At 41.2% G+C, this 17,374-nt stretch overlaps 2 protein-coding genes and 1 long non-coding RNA gene across 4 annotated transcripts in view; 1 reads left to right on the top strand and 2 right to left on the bottom strand.

Annotated features, from left to right (window-relative positions):
- Positions 1 to 17,374, bottom strand: part of LOC116615631 (WD repeat and FYVE domain-containing protein 3-like) — an 83,674-nt gene that overhangs the window by 16,026 nt on the left and 50,274 nt on the right. For both annotated transcript variants that reach the window (XR_007314089.1, XM_048733983.1), the window contains exons 39-50: positions 15,545 to 15,630; positions 14,999 to 15,192; positions 14,528 to 14,593; positions 13,888 to 14,034; positions 12,798 to 12,881; positions 11,954 to 12,008; positions 11,363 to 11,482; positions 8,374 to 8,491; positions 7,384 to 7,490; positions 6,857 to 7,010; positions 6,035 to 6,126; positions 5,610 to 5,822 (exon numbers count right to left, since the gene is read on the bottom strand). Coding sequence is in view for 1 of the 2 variants with exons in the window: in XM_048733983.1 (XP_048589940.1) it covers positions 5,610 to 5,822; positions 6,035 to 6,126; positions 6,857 to 7,010; positions 7,384 to 7,490; positions 8,374 to 8,491; positions 11,363 to 11,482; positions 11,954 to 12,008; positions 12,798 to 12,881; positions 13,888 to 14,034; positions 14,528 to 14,593; positions 14,999 to 15,192; positions 15,545 to 15,630 (1,436 nt within the window). In the remaining variant the exon portion in view is untranslated. The remainder of the gene's footprint in view (positions 1 to 5,609; positions 5,823 to 6,034; positions 6,127 to 6,856; positions 7,011 to 7,383; positions 7,491 to 8,373; positions 8,492 to 11,362; positions 11,483 to 11,953; positions 12,009 to 12,797; positions 12,882 to 13,887; positions 14,035 to 14,527; positions 14,594 to 14,998; positions 15,193 to 15,544; positions 15,631 to 17,374) is intronic.
- LOC116615642 lies at positions 432 to 5,385 on the bottom strand. The gene is made up of 2 exons (XM_032377447.2): positions 3,220 to 5,385; positions 432 to 1,750 (listed from the first exon to the last, which is right to left on the bottom strand). The coding sequence occupies exons 1-2, from the start codon at positions 3,653 to 3,655 to the stop codon at positions 879 to 881; spliced, it is 1,308 nt and encodes a 435-aa protein (XP_032233338.2). The 5' UTR covers positions 3,656 to 5,385; the 3' UTR covers positions 432 to 878.
- LOC125573513 lies at positions 14,028 to 16,259 on the top strand. Its single transcript, XR_007314090.1, has 2 exons — positions 14,028 to 14,643; positions 14,972 to 16,259. It is a non-coding gene; the product is annotated as an uncharacterized LOC125573513 (long non-coding RNA).

Raw genomic sequence — 17,374 nt, 5'->3', positions numbered from 1 at the left:
GGGAAGGGCTGACAAAAACCACCAAAGGAGAAAAAAACCTTCAAAAATAAGTACTTAGCCTACTTGCAGGCGTTTACCCGTTTGCCATCTTGTTTTTGGCCGCGCTAGCTTGGCGCGAGTGACAAAACGTGACGAAGGGGGCTCTCTTTTCCCGCCCTTTCCCCCTCGCGCTTTGCGCTCGTTCCAGCTTTCGCGCGGCCAGAACAAAACAAGATGGCGGCCACGACTCGGCGCATAGCGAAAAGACCGAGTAAACATAGCAAAAAAAGCGAAAACACCGAGTAAACAGCGAAAAAAAACACCGGGTAAACGCCTGCAAGCAGGCTAATAAGTCCTGGATCCTCGACCCTCTTACCAGATCACAGAGACAAAGTAATCTATCGCTCTAAATTACCATTCACTTCCTCAAAGAAACTTCCAAGACACACTGCTTTTCCAATTTTGAAATATGTATCTTTATATGGCCTATAACGTATGTATTAAGAATTTCCCATCTTGGAACTGTGAAACAAAAGCTTCTAGTAAGCTCACATACGTTCAACAATTATAATTCAGGGCCGAGAAACAGAAAGATACTGTCCATGTCTCGACCGGGAATCGAACCCGTTTCATCAGAGGTGAGAGGCCCCATACGCTGACGCGCTAACACACTGGGCCACCCGTATCAGTACACTAAAAATACCTAAAACATTGATATAATTTGTCTTACAGCTTTTACTCGCTAAGTACAATGATGACCTAGTCATACTTGTCACCATTTTAATTAGATATTTGGGACTTGTTCGTCCAGTGCGCCATAGGTTGCAGATAGCGTTAGTTTTTTTCTTTATATGGCATTGAAAGCTGGACCGTTTAAAAACTGTTTAATGCGGAGCTTTTTAACAGTAATATTCTTCCCATCCACGCACAGCATTCGATCGAGACAAACAGTATTCCCCAAGGAATAATTCATCTCTACAATGTCTAAGGAGAACCGCCTCCAGTCGTACACCTAGCATACCAGCGATGAGGTACGCAACCTGCCTCCCGGACTGAGCGATACTCAAGCCGTACCCAGCGTCGCGGACATTGCCAAACATGTCTTTAATCCCCATGAACACGAACACCCACAACCAGCCCTCGGTAAATCCAAACGAAGCACAGAACATGATAGTCACGGAAAGACCCGGTAAGAACCGGTACCAGGACGCGAAAACGGCAAACACCATGTGAGCAAGACATAGTGCAGAGAGGAGCCAGATGTGTCGAAACGCCCGAACACGATCAGGGTACATGTGGGAGTACGCGGAATATAAAATCCCCCCTATACATCGACTTATGTTCATTGCTAGTGAGTAAAATTGAAAAGTGTCTCTAGGAGCTATGTTTGACGTTGGGTAAACTATTGTGGTCAGTATGGCATGACTTGAAAGCCAAACGCTGATAGCCGCCCAAAAGCAATATATAAATTGGGGGAAAATCTTCCAGCAAATCGTAAGTAGGGATTCTTCGGTGCCTTCTTCTCCAGCATTATCATCAGAATTAATAGCAGACAACCTGTCTTGTCCGGCTTTGTCTTGTCCGCTTGCTAGTTCTGGGCACTCATCAATACCTTGTCCACTTGCTGAAAGCTTTGTGTAACCGCTGCGTTCTATGTTTTGCTTGATTGCTGTCTTGTCTAATGCGGCGTATGTCAGAACAATAAGAATCGGAGATGCAATACTTGTCGACATTGCCAATCGAGGAGACAAGCACAGCCACAAAGTTAACGCTACGGAGAAAGATAAAAGTATTTTTTTCAACTAGATTACTAGATATTATCATAAAGCATTTATAGTATGCGCGGATCGCCGGGAAAAATTCTGATCTGTTTACAAAAAAAAAATAGGTCTGCTAACTATTAAAGCTCGAAACAGTCAGTGGTCGCATGTATCTGGGAACCAAACTTGACAGCTGGTTTGGTTAGGAAACAATTGCACATAGTTTTTCCACATTTTATATTTAAATTTGTAAACACTCATTTTGAGGGCCTCGTTAAGGTACTAGCACCGGCTATTTTGGGGTATTTTGGGCTTGTTATAAAATTGAACTGCCATGGAATTGATCAAAACTGACTGAAGATATAGGAAGAACAGTTACTAAAGATCAGTTTGGAAAAGGGTGGTTGATGAGATTGACAGCTGAAGGTGTTAATTGAATTAATTAGCGTGCGTCCTTTTTTCACTATATTTGAGTTTTTTACCTACGCTTTTGAAATATTCGATCACAATGATAAAACAAAGAATATAGCGGAAGCTTTTTTTAAACAATTTTTTGCGGGGAAAATAGAGCAATTAAAAACAAATTAAAATATCAGAAAACATCATGCAATTGTATTATGGAATTTTTGAAAAAACTCCCGCTTGTTTCTTTCTTATTAGCTCTACTACACACATGGCAAGTTTTATCGCAAAGCCATTTTTCTTCTTGGAGCAAAATGTGTTTGACCTTTCCTGTATAGGAAATAATATTATAAATCTTCCAAAAAAATTATAATCGCTCAACGAAACAGGGTTTCAAAACTCTTTACTTGTTAACCTCAATGCCCCCAGTAACTGCAAATTTTGGCTCAAATACTTTATTTATCCTGTGGATATACACCGAAGAATATAGCTCGAATCCCCATAATTCAATTATTTTGCCGAATAAGCATGCATTTTTCACAAAATTCCACTAAAACTCTAGAAAATACCGCTGACTTTTGCTCCAAAAGTAGCTCCTAGCCCTCCCCAGAAGAACAATTAGTGTGCAATCATATTCAAATTAGGGATGCGTAATATATGAGCCCTAATTAATTTGACCTTTTGAACAGCATGTTACTAAATAATTTCAGTTCAAAATTAAATAAATACAATACCCTTCCAAGTTTTTTTTACATTCTTCTTGTCTATTTTTAGCTATTGAATGTATAACTTGGTCCGCATTCAACTTTTTTCGCTTCAATACTAAGTAAACTTACATTTTGACGTTGCACAAGCATGACCTTATCTAAGTGTTGACAGATGTACACATCCACAAAAACGGTGTGTTTTTACTTGCTTCTAGAGAGAGAATTTTTTGATGCAAAGAAAAATAAATAGCATATATGAAAAATAGATGGTTATCCAAAACCACCTGAGAAGGATTTTTTTTAATTGCACACCATCCTTTTTTGCCGGTGCAAGTACCTTAAATAAAAGAATATCGTAGTACTAAACCTACCTGTGTATATAAGGCCGCTTATGCTTCCCGATAAATTCTTTCCCGTTTCTAAGCCGCTGATAAGTCTACCATCGTCCCGTAGATGCGCAGTGAGCCCCATACACCACACATTCATCCAACACATTGAAAAATTAACGAAACCTACAGCAACCAGCCTAACATACGCAGCATTTCCAAGAACAAGCATCAAAATAGATGCTACGTAGCTCACAATCCCGATACCTAGGGAGGTAACTAAGGACAAGCGGCTAATGATCCAGTTGCCAAAAAGGCTCGTCAGAATACCCGGAATCGCTTCAGCGACTAATACAGAAGAAGTGTGGATTGTGGTGCCTGCGAGGATGTCCTGAGTTGCTGTAAGGTAATAAAACGAAGGGAAAAGCACCAAAAATCCCAAACAAATCAGACAAAGGTGGTTCCGTGGCGACACGTCCATGTTCAGTTCTAGAATGAGAAGCGTACGGAATTTCACGCGGCCACTCGGGCATTTCAAGCTAGTCACAGTAATGTTGAAAATATCTTCACGGACCAATAACTTATCTAATTATTACTTGAACAATAAAGATGTAGATCGGCAGACGCATTCATGTGTACCATCTTTAGGTACATCCCCTTAACAGCGGATAAGACAAATTTAGCACCAGCGATTCGCTTCATTTTTTAGCATAACTACACCTTTTGCTGTTCATTAACTGGAAAGGGACATTTATTTGCGCCAAAAGTTACATCGATAGCGTGTAATGTACGTTCATCAACATCGCACGAAACATCATTTAGCGTGACTCGACTTTCAATAATAATTGAATATTCGTGAACATTCATTAGCATCAACGGAGAAACAATAACGCACTTAGACATTCAATTCGAGTGGAACGAACATTCTTTTGCGCCCAATTAAAATTCAATTGCACGTTTGGACAATCAGTAGCGTTTAATGACAATCAGTTATACGAAATAGAAAATTCATTAGTGCTATTAACATAAACAAGGAAAATTGTTATTGAAAGTCGATTCACGCTAAGGATGATTCGTGCGATGTTGATGAACGTACAATGCACGTTAACGATACAACGTTTGGCACAAATGAATGTCCCTTTCCCGTTATTGAACAGCAAAAGTTGTAAATGGACGTGTCCCTTGCACAAATACTGCATTTATTTGACTTAAGTAGATTTTTTCTCTGAGGCGAGGCTTCGACGAAGTCCACGCTGATTGTCCCGTTCGAACTCCTTTATTTTTTGCCTTTTCTAGGTAGTAATACCACTGTTAATGCACAATAACAAAAATGTTGTGCAAACTGACTGTTATGACTATACTGTCTATGAATATCTTGGAATTATAAGAAATGCACAATAACAAGAATGTTGTGCAAATTGACTGCCATTACTATATTATTAGAAATGCACAATAACAAGAATAATGTTCAAAAACAGTGGTATTACTACATTATGAATATCTTGGAATTATTATAAATGCACAATAACAAGAATGCTGTGCAAATAAAGTGCCATTACTACACCATGGATATCTTGGAATTAGAAATGCACCATAAAAAATGTAAAGAAAACTAAACCATGGAAGTAGGGAAAGACAAAGAGATAATCCCCTCGAAACATTTCATGATATGTAAAAAATAAACGATTACACATATTAAATTTCTGAGATCCTAAGATCAAAACAATGTTATTGGCCAACTTGTGGATTGAATGCAACATTTACAATGCTCTGACACCCTGCAGGAAACTCCATCGTGTTGACTATTGGCCATTTTGATATATTTTTTTGGACATTAATTTACCAAAGCATGCAATCAAACGTAAAGGTTAATAGTATTGCTAGTATAATTTCCCAAGTGTGGTTAATAGTATTAATAGTATAATTTCCCGAGTGTGGTTAATAGTATTACTAGTAAAATTTCCCAAGTGTGGTTAATAGTATTACTAGTATAATTTCCCAAGTGTGGTTAATAGTATTAATAGTAAAATTTCCCAAGTGTGGTTAATAGTATTAATAGTATAATTTCCCGAGTGTGGTTAATAGTATTATTAGTATAATTTCCCAAGTGTGGTTAATAGTATTACTAGTATAATTTCCCAAGTGTGGTTAATAGTATTAATAGTAAAATTTCCCAAGTGTGGTTAATATTATTAATAGTAAAATTTCCCAAGTGTGGTTAATAGTATTACTAGTATAATTTCTCAAGTGTGTTTAATAGTATTACTAGTATAATTTCCCAGAAATTTATTTTTTAGAATATCTCGAAGACGAAAAGCGTTAACTCGTTCAAATTTTCAGGACTTCATATTTCTCTTAAAGGCAATCGACAGTTAAAATCTAAAGTGTGTGAAATGAGCTTCTTTGAAGCTTGTTTCCGTCAAGTAGATACATACCTGCTTGGGAGTCTGTCCGAAGTTATTGATGAATCCAATAGTTGCAGTCTTCTTGACTTGGTCATCAATTCCACTGATGTCCACATTGCCCTCGTAGAAAAGATGATGGAAAACGTTCGTGCTCTCTATTGCCGGCGCGCCCTGCTGCCGATAGCCAAATATGAGGTCTATCCACTCGTGAAGTCTTGCGCTCACATAGTCACACTCAAGCGCCTAAAGGGTAAGGTACAGATAAGTAAGCTCCATTCAGACAGCTACAGTAATGCCATAAAAAAAATATTGCAGTTTGCTTGTCCCAGCTGTCGTGCGCTACATAGTCACACACAGGCTAAGGTTAGATACACAGAGACTAGCTTTCCTAAAATGCCGGATCATTAGGTAAACTGTAGGTTTTACTTCCAGCCGTGGTAGTAGTAGTGACTGACCTTTCTGTGTAGTCTGATGAACTCACGAGGATCGTTCTTAGCCCAGGGAGGTAGAATCACGTGATCAAGCCGCTCACCGTTTTGCTTGGCGCCTGGAAGCATGCAAACCCCAAAATAAAAAGCTATAGCAACCTAAAGGGCTATCTCACGCAGATCACTGCAGCTTAAAGCCGCATTGTCACCAGTTTACTTCCGGAGGTCCGACGGAAACCTCAACCGTAAAAGACAAAAAAATCTATTAGAATCCGAGATATTTAACAGGCCATCCACTCTAAATTATCAATCACATCCTCAAAGAACGTTTTCCGTTAACGTTTTCCGTTAAAAATCATCGGAGATTGTTACGTAATCGACCGGAAGTAAACTGGTGACAATGCGGCTTTAAAGCTGGGTGGAATACCTAAGCTATCTCAACCAGATCCCCCTAAAGCTTAAAACTGGGTGGAATGTCTGAGCTATCTAACCCAGATCACCGTATAGCTTAAAGGTGGGTGGAATGCCTGAACTATCTTACCCAGATCACCGTATAGTTAATATATAGCATCTCACCCAGACAACCAAAAGCTTACAGCTGGGTGGAATGCCTGAGCTATCTTACCCAGATCACCGTATAGTTAATATATAGCATCTCACCCAGACAACCAAAAGCTTACAGCTGGGTGGATTGCCTGAGCTTTTCCACCAACTGAGTGGAATGTATGGGCTGTTAGTATATAGCATCTCACCCAGATCACCTTAAAGCTTACAGCTGGGTGAAACGGCTGAACTATCTCATTGTAAAGTTATAGCTACGGGAATACCTGCATATCTTATCAAACTAACCTAGATCGAAGTTATTTTGGTTGGTCAGAAACTCGGGCAAGTAAAAGAACTCTGGGATAAGCTCCTTTACGTCTGACATGTTCGTCTCTGCAGCGGACAACCATGCGTCTTTCACGGAATGGAAGAGTCGATCAGGGAGGTCGAAATGCCCGCCCTATGAAAAAGATAAAAGGGACCTTACGATTTAAGACAGCGGGAAGTCTACGACGGTTCACACCCAAGATTTCGTGCTGCAATATTTTTCATTTAAAGCGTGGAGAAATAGAAAGTATGCAGCGTCGTCGCCCCTCTAACGTCGTGAAGTCCCTACACAATAGAAACGGATACATAGGAGAGGTCATATTTGAAGGCGGCCTAGATTCTACCTGTAATCGGAGGAAGCGCTAGCCGATGGACTCTAGACTCCATAGTACCATGGCCGTGGTACCATTAAGGTTAGGTGCTAATAAGTGTTAAGCGTTCTACCTGTTATCTGAGGATATGCTGTACCATTAAGGTAAGGTGCTATTACGTGTAAAGCGTTCTACCTGTAATCGGAGGAAGTGTTGGCTGAAGGGCTCCATGCGGATAAGGTAGGACGCTACGATCATGGCCGATGAGTAGTGTGTGCAGTAATGGTACGGCGGCAACTCTCCTACAACATAACACAAACAGGCTATATAGCTATGCTAACTACCAACAAAACACCAGGTCAAGTAGCTAAGTGGTCGTCCTGCTGTTGATAGCGTTAAAGTATCTGCTTTAGTCAGTTAGCTCCCTGAGACCCTATCCCCCGCCCTCCCATGCCCAGTCAATTTACTTTAGCAAACGATACCCACGACACACAACACCAAGGTGCATGCCAGTGGTTTTAGTGTGTTTGCTCCTGTGGCCCTTACCCCGCCCTCCGATACCCAGCTCATTGCTTATACTAGCTAAGGATACTAACGACACACAACACCAAGCTGCTTGCCATTTGGGCCGTATCGCTGTCAATACCGCTTCAATATCGTTCCTGTCGATTGAATTCTTTTGCCACCCACTTGGTGGTAGTCCCACTCTCGTTATCACTTCAAAATTTCCTCAATCCATTGGCACCCCCCACTTCCTTCTCCTGTTCCCTCATCTACAGTAACAAACTACTCCACACCAAGTAACGCACCCGTAGTCCTCCCCTTCCCAATACCGCTTGAATAAATCCCCGAATTTGTTGCTCCTTGGCTTCCTGGGTCTTCCCTCAATCCAGTGCCCACACCTTCCTACCCGCTTACCCCCCCCCCCCCCCAAAAAAAAAAAAAACCCTCCCTTTCCGTCCATCCTATACCAACGACCAGTTACGGGTGACCTACCATGGGGGTCGTCCCATTCCCAATACCGCTTGAATAACTCCCCGAATTTGTTGGCTTCCTGTGTCTTCCCTCAACCCAGTGCCCACGCCTTCCTACCCGTTCTTTCCTACCTGCTTATCCCATCTCTCCCTCTTAAAAAACCTCCCTTTCCGTCCATCCTATACTAATGAACAGCTACACATGACCTACCATGGGGGTCGTCCCATTCTCGATACCGCTTCAATATCTGCTCCAGTCTGTTGGCTCCCTGTGCACCCATAGGCTTCGAGAAGTCTCGGAACGTCTTCGGATTTGTCAGATCAAGTTCCTAGAAGTAAATGGAAAATTCGAGGCAAAATTTTCAGGACCATGGTAACTGAGAAACAGTTTGTTTAGCGAGTAAAATGACCTAGGTTTGCCCTACTGACAGGAACAGCCGCCAGTATTGTCAAAATTCAGAAGAAAATGACCAGTATGGACGTGGCTGTGCCCCAGACCTCTTAAACACGAACGCGCGCTATGAAAGGGATCGCTCCGCCCCCTTTTTTGCATACTAATCAGTATCCAACATGGCGGCTGGCAGCATTATCAAAGAGGGGAATCATAGCTCGAATAAAGCATAATTAAAACAACTTTTTATTAGTCAATAAAGCTCTAATTTAATAATTTATATGGTTTTTGTTGCATGTATAGTGTTTTTTTGTCTCCGACATGCTGTAATAATACGGCATTTCCGTCTTGTTTGTTGTGAATGGAGGCTGCTTTTTAAATTCGCACCATTTTCCCAGTGTCAATCAGTCCTTTTGCTCCAGTCTCACTCTTTTCCTTCCTCCGAGCCTCTACTCAGTTTGTTATTGTGGATAGCAAATTCAACTGAAAGAACAGCCGCAAAACAACCCCCAAATATAGAGACCAAAGGCAGAAGTTCGGTCTTTGAGTCAATAGTGCAACGGCCATTTGCAATGGTAGCGAAATCCTTTTTGAGACCGAAGCAACCTGTTCAACATAGAGCTTTCTACAGGAGGCGAAGGTCGACTTAAGAGAATTAAGGATCAACAACAAGATTGCAAATCTCGTCTTGGTTCATCAAAGGAAACCTCAACGACACAGAACGCCGATTTGCTCGAAACACTACTCACGACGAACGTCGAGTAATCAACAACTGATATGTACTTGTACGTGCAAATGCAATGTGTTTGTGGTGACTCCATGAAGTGGATAAACACACTAACTATGTCATCTGGAAGTGTGGTGAAATACTATGTCAAAATTAGGTAAGATGTTTGTGTATCTTTCCTCATTAGTTTGAAATGTCATGTAAGCTTATATAAATAAAGACTACCATAGAATCATTATATTGTCTATACTGTTCAGAATGATGCTTTATGGCCTAAAATCAACTGATCACAGAGACAATATGCTGGTGTTTGTGATGCACCCCTGATGTGATGTGAAGATATTTGGCAAAGACATAAAAAATTAAATTAAAATACCCCTCCTCAACAATGTTCTAGTGTCCTGTGTAGGATTTAGGGTGGAGCATTCAGCTCATATCCACTTGAACAAGCAATACAACAACATTTGTTGACTTGTTATGTTTTATACAGTAGCTTTGCATATACATGTCTTTAGGGTGTGTGTACATCATCTTTATTATTAGACATAAATTTTCTGCTTTTTGCATGATATCTGGCAGGGCACACCCCCTTGACAATTCATGGCTATGTGCTCCAGAAATCTAAATCTGAAATAGACAGCAAGCCAGGTTAGGACCTATTATTAAAAAATAGCCCATCTCCATATGCCCAGGTTCCTAAAATGTGTATCTTAATTTTTATCAAATACTTTTCATCATAATGTATATGTTGAATATACTTAATTGGTGTGTTATTTTTTGTGTAGTTAATGACACATCTTTCCTATACAACTATTTTGTGTAACTATTAAATAACAAAGGCAACCTAAATTTTCCTAACCATGCAGTTTATTTTTCCATCATTGTGAAAACATTTAAAAAAGATAAAACAATAAACAATCTATACAACAAGGGTTTTCTGATTCCTATATTTTGAGAAAAGGGAACGGTCCCCCTAACTCTCCCCTGCTTGAATTTGGGAGTTCCATCAAATATTTATATTTTGGGAAAATCTTCAGGTACAGTGCTTACATACTTACTCCCTTCATGATATATTGTAAACTCCATAGATCAGTTTGTGCATGTAAAGTACACTTGATAATGCCTAATCCAGGTATTTTACAATAAACAAATATTAACATTGTACTGGTAGTGGAGAGCTGGTAGTAGTAGAAGTAGTGGTTCGAGGAGATGCATTGGAACTTTGGCTCCAAACTTTGTGCAACTTTATTTACAACAAATGATCTAAGTGCAACAATCAATGTTTTTATACAGGCATTAGCTTATTCTATTTTTAAAAGATTTTATGCATTGCCTATTAAAACTTGAATGCCATTTTTCACTGAGAAGCGGAATGATTATTTGAATACTATAGCAGAGAATCGATGCAAGATTGAGTAAAGCACTTCATAAGCGGATAAGTCTTTGACAAATGTACAACTCAAGTGCCAAAAAGCAAAAAACTTCTCCTTGGACTTGGATCATGAAGCGACATACGAGCGACACAAATAAAGTTGTGCGCTCGTTTGTTTACATTTCCGTCGTCGGTTATATAAAACCCGTAAGAGATTTAAAAAAAGAGAGAAAATGCATTCCACTTGCGATGGAGATGTATATTTTCTGTTGTAAAACATTGTACTATTTATGACCGTTGCATTTTTAAACGTTTCTGATGACGAAAATACCAAATTATTACTTACTTGCACTGCAGCTCGACTCATTTTCTGGTTTGTCGGGAGCTCCGTGAAACACGTCTGCACGCTTTGAAGTCTTGACTCGACTGATTTGATTGAAGGATTTTTCGGAGCTTTGCTAGGGAGCTCCCTTTTATAGTGCGCGTGCGTGTTTAATATCTTTCTTCTCTACACCCCTCCCCCCATATATACATATTCGTAACCTGTAACCCCACATACGGTTTTGTTCTGGTTAGTCATCAGTTGTTTAAATTATTATCAAAGTTCCATTTAAACGTTGTCAAACCTCTTCCGTTTTAAGTTTAAGGTGGCTATTCCGACGTTATTTAGAATAAATCATGTGATCATGAGACCATAACGTTTTTCATACCTCCGAGTCGTAGTCCGCAAGGACCCATGGGAAAACTGGGTACTGCATTAGGTCGTTGTAAGACCGCCCAGCCAAAGTGTTCAGATTCATCAAATAGTGGAAATTCGTTATCTCACCACGCTGAAAACACACAAAGTAATAAGCGACTTGCACTGGGAAATCACATCACTTTTTGATAGCGCGCCCAAATAAACACAGAAATGGCGACGATATTAGCCTGCGAGCTGGCTCTACTGTGTGTTTTCGTTGTTCGGGATCCCCGTGGCGCAAAAAGCCACAGGAATTCCGAGATCCTCTAAACAGGAATTTCCGAATAAACCCACTGGAGAGCCGGCTAGAAGGCTACGACGGCCGTCGTAGAGAGTAAAAGGTCACCTTATCTGTAAGTGCAAATCGGCTATCGGCTAGAAAAGTCGATTTTCATAGGGCAAAAACGCTACAATTCGGAAATTCAGAAAGAAAAAGAGGAAATTTCTCGAAAAGCACTTTCGAGAGTAGCAATGAACTAGCTGAAGTTGCTTTCATCAGTAAAGGTTCTAAAGAATCAACATTTTAATATGTATATTAAAAAATATGTGATTCTGTACTTACCTCCCATCTTTGTGTAACGGAGCGTTCACCCATTAATGTGTTTATGAGACTTAATCTGGAACAAGAAACGATAAAGCATTAGACGTGACATGTCTGTCAACAAAAGGTATATTGGGCTGCTTGTAAAGAGGAACAACGCAGACAACGTGTTGCTCAATTAAAAGGTTGGCTCATTTACAGTGGCAGTGGAAGATTTTGTCAATCTTTTGGACGAGCCAAACTCGAGACTTAACCACTTTTTGCTAACCCTGCTAAGGGGGATTGGGTGAAGTGGAGGGGTTGCTTACCCTGCTAAAGAGGGTTGGGCGGGAAGGAGGTTTTAGGGGGAGGGGGGGCTTGCACTGCTAAAGAGGATTGGGCGGGATGGAGGTTGGAGGGGGTGGCTTACCCTGCTAAAGAGGATTGGGCAGGTTGGAGGTTGGAGGGGGTGGCTTACCCTGCTAAAGAGGATTGGGCGGGATGGAGGTTGGAAGGGGCGGGGGGGGCTTTTCCCTGCTAAAGAAGATTGGGCGGGATGGAGGTTGGAGGGGGGGGGGGGGGGGCTTTTCCCTGCTAAAGAAGATTGGGCGGGATGGAGGTTGGAGGGGGGCTTTTCCCTGCTAAAGAGGAATGGGGGGGATGGAGGTTGGAGGGGGTGGCTTACCCTGCTAAAGAGGATTGGGCGGGATGGAGGTTGGAGGGGGGGGGGGGGCTTTTCCCTGCTAAAGAAGATTGGGCGGGATGGAGGTTGGAGGGGGGCTTTTCCCTGCTAAAGAGGAATGGGGGGGATGGAGGTTGGAGGGGGTGGCTTACCCTGCTAAAGAGGATTGGGCGGGATGGAGGTTGGAGGGGGAGTGATGCTTACCCTGCTTCAACATCAGTATCTCTCTTCATGCCAGACACAGAGTCGGCAGCGCTGTCTAGTAGTGTGGGGGCGGTGGTTACCAGCCTGAACAACAACGTACATCATTTAAAAAAAAAGGTGTTTTGGTCCGACTCATATTGTGTTTATTATTATTATTATTATTATTATTATTATTATTATTATTCTTATTATTATTATTATTATTATTATTATTATTATTATTATTATTATTATTATTATTATTATTATTATTATTATTATTATTACTTTTAATAAACTTTTTCCCTGCAGTACTTGATCACTGCTGCGAGCAAATAATCTGGCCTTTTTTGTAAGAGGTTAGCAAGCTTGGGGTTTCTTGCAAAAGGTATCCGCGTACTTGTCCATGGATCTAGAATTTAGACTCGTTTATGTAACTATCAAGAAAACTAACCTAAGTACTAGGGGTACTATGGCCGATTGATGTCGACAGTACTTTGTGAGTCGTCGTGACTGACGTTAATTTTGTTTGCCCTGGTCATCAGAGCTCTATATTTTTTCTATTTTTCTAGGCAAGTATTCTTTATTTTCGATTTGTGCTCTACTGCGTAAATTATTTAGTGATAGCCTTCATGCCAGATTTTTGCTGGTTTTATGGGTGTTTAAGTATTTGAGGAACTGTACTACCTCGTGTCAGCCATCATATCCTCAAACACCAAGACCTCCAGCTTGCAAAACATTTAACGCCGCAAAAGGGCTCTTTTTTTTTATTAAAGTTATACTAAGGTGCAATGGATGGCTTGCGCCAAGAGATCACGTGACCTTTCTGGATGGCAAATTAAAAAAAAATAATAAAAAAAATAAATAAGAAATGACTGTGCCTGTCACACCAGAGAACGACGAAAAAAAATATTTAAATGAAACTAAACCCTTACCGAAAATAACCACTATGGCATTTTTTCGTAAGCGATGAATAAGTTGGTTGTTTTTGCTGTTGTTTTGGCGCTAAAAGCTTGAGCGCGCACTTGTTTGCCACCGAAACAGTCATGTGATTTCTAAGCGCAAGTCCCCTATTCAATCGCACAGAACGGGCTCTAAAATAGTGCCTTACTTCTCGTAGACTTTGTTTCTGACTGGTTTAGGGAAGACGAGGAAGTGGTTACGCCCATCGCTGGAGAACACCTCAAGAGCGGTCTGCTGGAGAAGGTATCTCCTTTTGTGCACTTCACGGATATCTTCATAGGCCCACTTGCTACACCTACAACAACACCAGCATGTCACCCACATCAACTAAAACCACTATGGCAACCGTAAACCACGCGGCTGTCCTCACCACCCATACATCTACAACCCAAGCATGTCAGCATCATCACCCTAGCCAACAACACCTTACATTTACACCTATACACCCACTTGCTTCACCTACAACAAAGTCGGCAAGAGACCCACATCGGTTAACATCACCTACGTCAACTTCACCTTAAAAATATCCTCATAGGCCCACCTACATCACCTTAATCAACAACACCTTACATATTACACACATACATCGACTTCCCACACCAATAACAACGCCAGTATGTCACCTACATCACCCTAAGCAACAACACCTCATACGCCTTCTTTCACTGTCTTACAACAACGCTAACACGCAACTAGACACATTATCCATGCCAACTACCAAATCCATCGTTAGATGCGCGTCCTGTATTTGCATGAACTTCGTGGATTGATTAATCCCCTTGACTTACATTCTTTGCTTGGTGTAAGACTTGGTGATATCGTGTGAGCTGCGTGGAATGATCGGCTCGTGGGTCCTGCAAAGATAACGGCGGGGATAAGTGGAAATCGAATTCATATAGGAAGGGTAAACATACTTATAAATGTCAGAATTGCCCAGCTTTGCATTACCTATTATTGGAAACTAGCGGCTGGATTGACAACAGCAAAACGATTGAACAGACTTAAATTTGACATCCTATGATAGACAGCTAGTCCTATGATGGACAAATAGCCCTATGATTGACAACTAGCCCTTTAATTGATAGCTAGCCCTATGATTGACAGCGAACAGCGAACAGCTAGCCCTTTAATTGACAGAAAGCCGTTAAATTGATAGCTAGCAATATGATTGACAGATAGCTCTTTAATTGATAGCTAGCAATATGATTGACAGATAGCCCTTTAATTGACAGCTAGCCCAATGATTGACAGCTCCTTACGCAGGTGGGAGGGAGTCGATGTCTTTGATCTCCTTTGTCGAGAGCAGAGTGACGCCGTCCACGACGTAGAAGTGTTCTTTACCAAATAAGAACAAGCCTTCAGCGGTATCTAACCCCTGGACACGCGCACAACGGTACATGGAGCGGATCCTCTCGCCAGCCTCGAGAAGCTTCACGATTGTTTGATTCTCAACCTTTAGAAATAGAAACAAAACATGACAATGGACTTTGCTTCAAAGATGACTTAGAAGTGCTCGACAGGGCAAATACGTCTGTATGTTGTTTTCTGTTTTCATGTTACAACAAGACAGGTAAAGTTGGTAGTATTTTTCGCCCAAGATTGATCCTTTTTTTCTCGACTAGATATTTTGTAAGTATTGGATTGATCAATTGAAAAAGCGAGACTCAGCACTTTTAAGCAGGCAACTGACCACGTGATAAGACATGGCTAAGCACTCAAAATTTTAAGCATGTTACTGTAAACATGTATCATAGAACAACTACGCACTCACTATTGATCACGTGAATTACAACTTGAAGACGTACCTCAGATTCCTCGTTTGCCTCAGACGTGAAATATCCCGGGTCGGTGGAAATAGCGCGAAGAGGGGCAGCTTTCTTGTTCACTAGTGCTGCATCGAGATAAGAAAAGATCGTGTTATATTTACCCAAGTTTTTCAAGTTAACGCCTGCTCCAGTCGTTGGATTTTCAATACAAACTGTGTAGTATAGTTAGTACATCAATCCAGCATCGCTTGTAACGCTAAGCTCGGTACAGTTAGTACATCAATCCAGCATCGCTTGTAACGCTAAGCTCGGTTTACCAAATGACAAAGAAAACGATGGCGACCTGCTTCACAACATAATACCATAATCACCGAGAAAATGAACTCACAACTACGCCTGCGGCGTCGGCACTTCACAAATCACCCATCGGTTGCCGGGACATTTAATCGCTAAATTCCCCTCGTACCATACTATAACTTATAAAAATATGTTATTCAAACGACGCCAGCAAAGCCGGGCGCCTGTGATGATGGCTGTTTTGGCAGCCGCGCTGGCTCTAGTTGAGAGAAGCTTTATAAACTTTGTTAACATGATTGGACGAGCCACAAGACTAAACGTAAAACACACTCGTGCTGTACTTAAAATAAACGCAAACCACTTGTACGAGAAAAGCTTCAGTATGTGGTCAGAAAATTTCGAAAATACGCACATTCTACACTGATGCCCTGGCCAATAAAAACGCAATTTAACCCAATTTGTCACAAGCTTTGATACTTACGTCCACTATTGTTTCATTTGGCCACCCAACGCATGTAAATGCAAGTCCTCGCAAGTAAATGGAGCATTAAATGCTCTATTGAAAAAAAATTCATCTTTAAACTTTCTCAAGTTTTGGCGATATCATAGAGTAGAAGAATCTCTTAAACTATTTGCCTCTAATTCTTGTATTTTGGGGACTAAACACAAATGCAATGGTGCTGTACTTCAAATAAACGCAAACCACTTATACAATACACCTTCAGTATCTGGTCAAGAAAATCCGATAGACGCACATTGTACACACAATGGTGCACCCATTACCTTACATCTGGTGCCAAGACTCCGAGCTACACATTACCTTACATCTGGTGCGAATATTCCGAGCTACACATTACCTTACATCTGGTGCGAATACTCCAAGCTACACATTACCTTACATCTGGTGCGAATACTCCGAGCTACACATTACCTTACATCTGGTGCGAATACTCCGAGCTACAAATTACCTTACATCTGGTGCGAATACTCCGAGCTACACATTACATTACATCTGGTGCCAAGACTCCGAGCTACACATTACCTCACATCTGGTGCCAAGACTCCGAGCTACACATTACCTTACATCTGGTGCGAATACTCCGAGCAACACATTACCTCACATCTGGTGCGAATACTCCGAGCTACACATCTGGTGCGAATACTCCGAGCTACACATTACCTTGCATCTGTTGCCAAGACTCCGAGCTACACATTACTTTGCATCTGGTGCGAATACTCCGAGCTACACATTACCTTACATCTGTTGCGAATACCCCAAGCTACACATTACCTTACATCTGGTTCCAAAACCCCGAGCTTCACATTACCTTGTGACTGTTGGGCGAATACTCCGAGCTACACATTACCTTACATCTGGTGCGGATACTCCGAGCTACACATTACCTTGCATCTGTTGCGAATACTCCGAGCTACACATTACCTTGCATCTGTTGCCAAGACTCCGAGCTAAACATTACTTTGCATCTGGTGCGAATACTCCGAGCTACACATTACCTTACATCTGTTGCGAATACTCCAAGCTACACATTACCTTACATCTGGTTCCAAAAC

The sequence above is a fragment of the Nematostella vectensis genome, chromosome 11, assembly GCF_932526225.1.
Source record: "Nematostella vectensis chromosome 11, jaNemVect1.1, whole genome shotgun sequence".
Taxonomy (NCBI): domain Eukaryota; kingdom Metazoa; phylum Cnidaria; class Anthozoa; order Actiniaria; family Edwardsiidae; genus Nematostella; species Nematostella vectensis.
Note: the sequence above shows the minus strand (reverse complement) of the source record. Positions and strands in the feature narration are given on the sequence as shown.

Bases quoted from the DNA above. Each gene is read 5' to 3' on its own strand.
- LOC116615642 (XM_032377447.2), bottom strand. From the start codon at position 3,655: ATGGACGTGTCGCCACGGAACCACCTTTGTCTGATTTGTTTGGGATTT. The intron at 1,751-3,219 runs GTAGGTTTAGTA...CTTTCTCCGTAG, and splicing joins AAGCGGCCTTATATACACAG to CGTTAACTTTGTGGCTGTGC.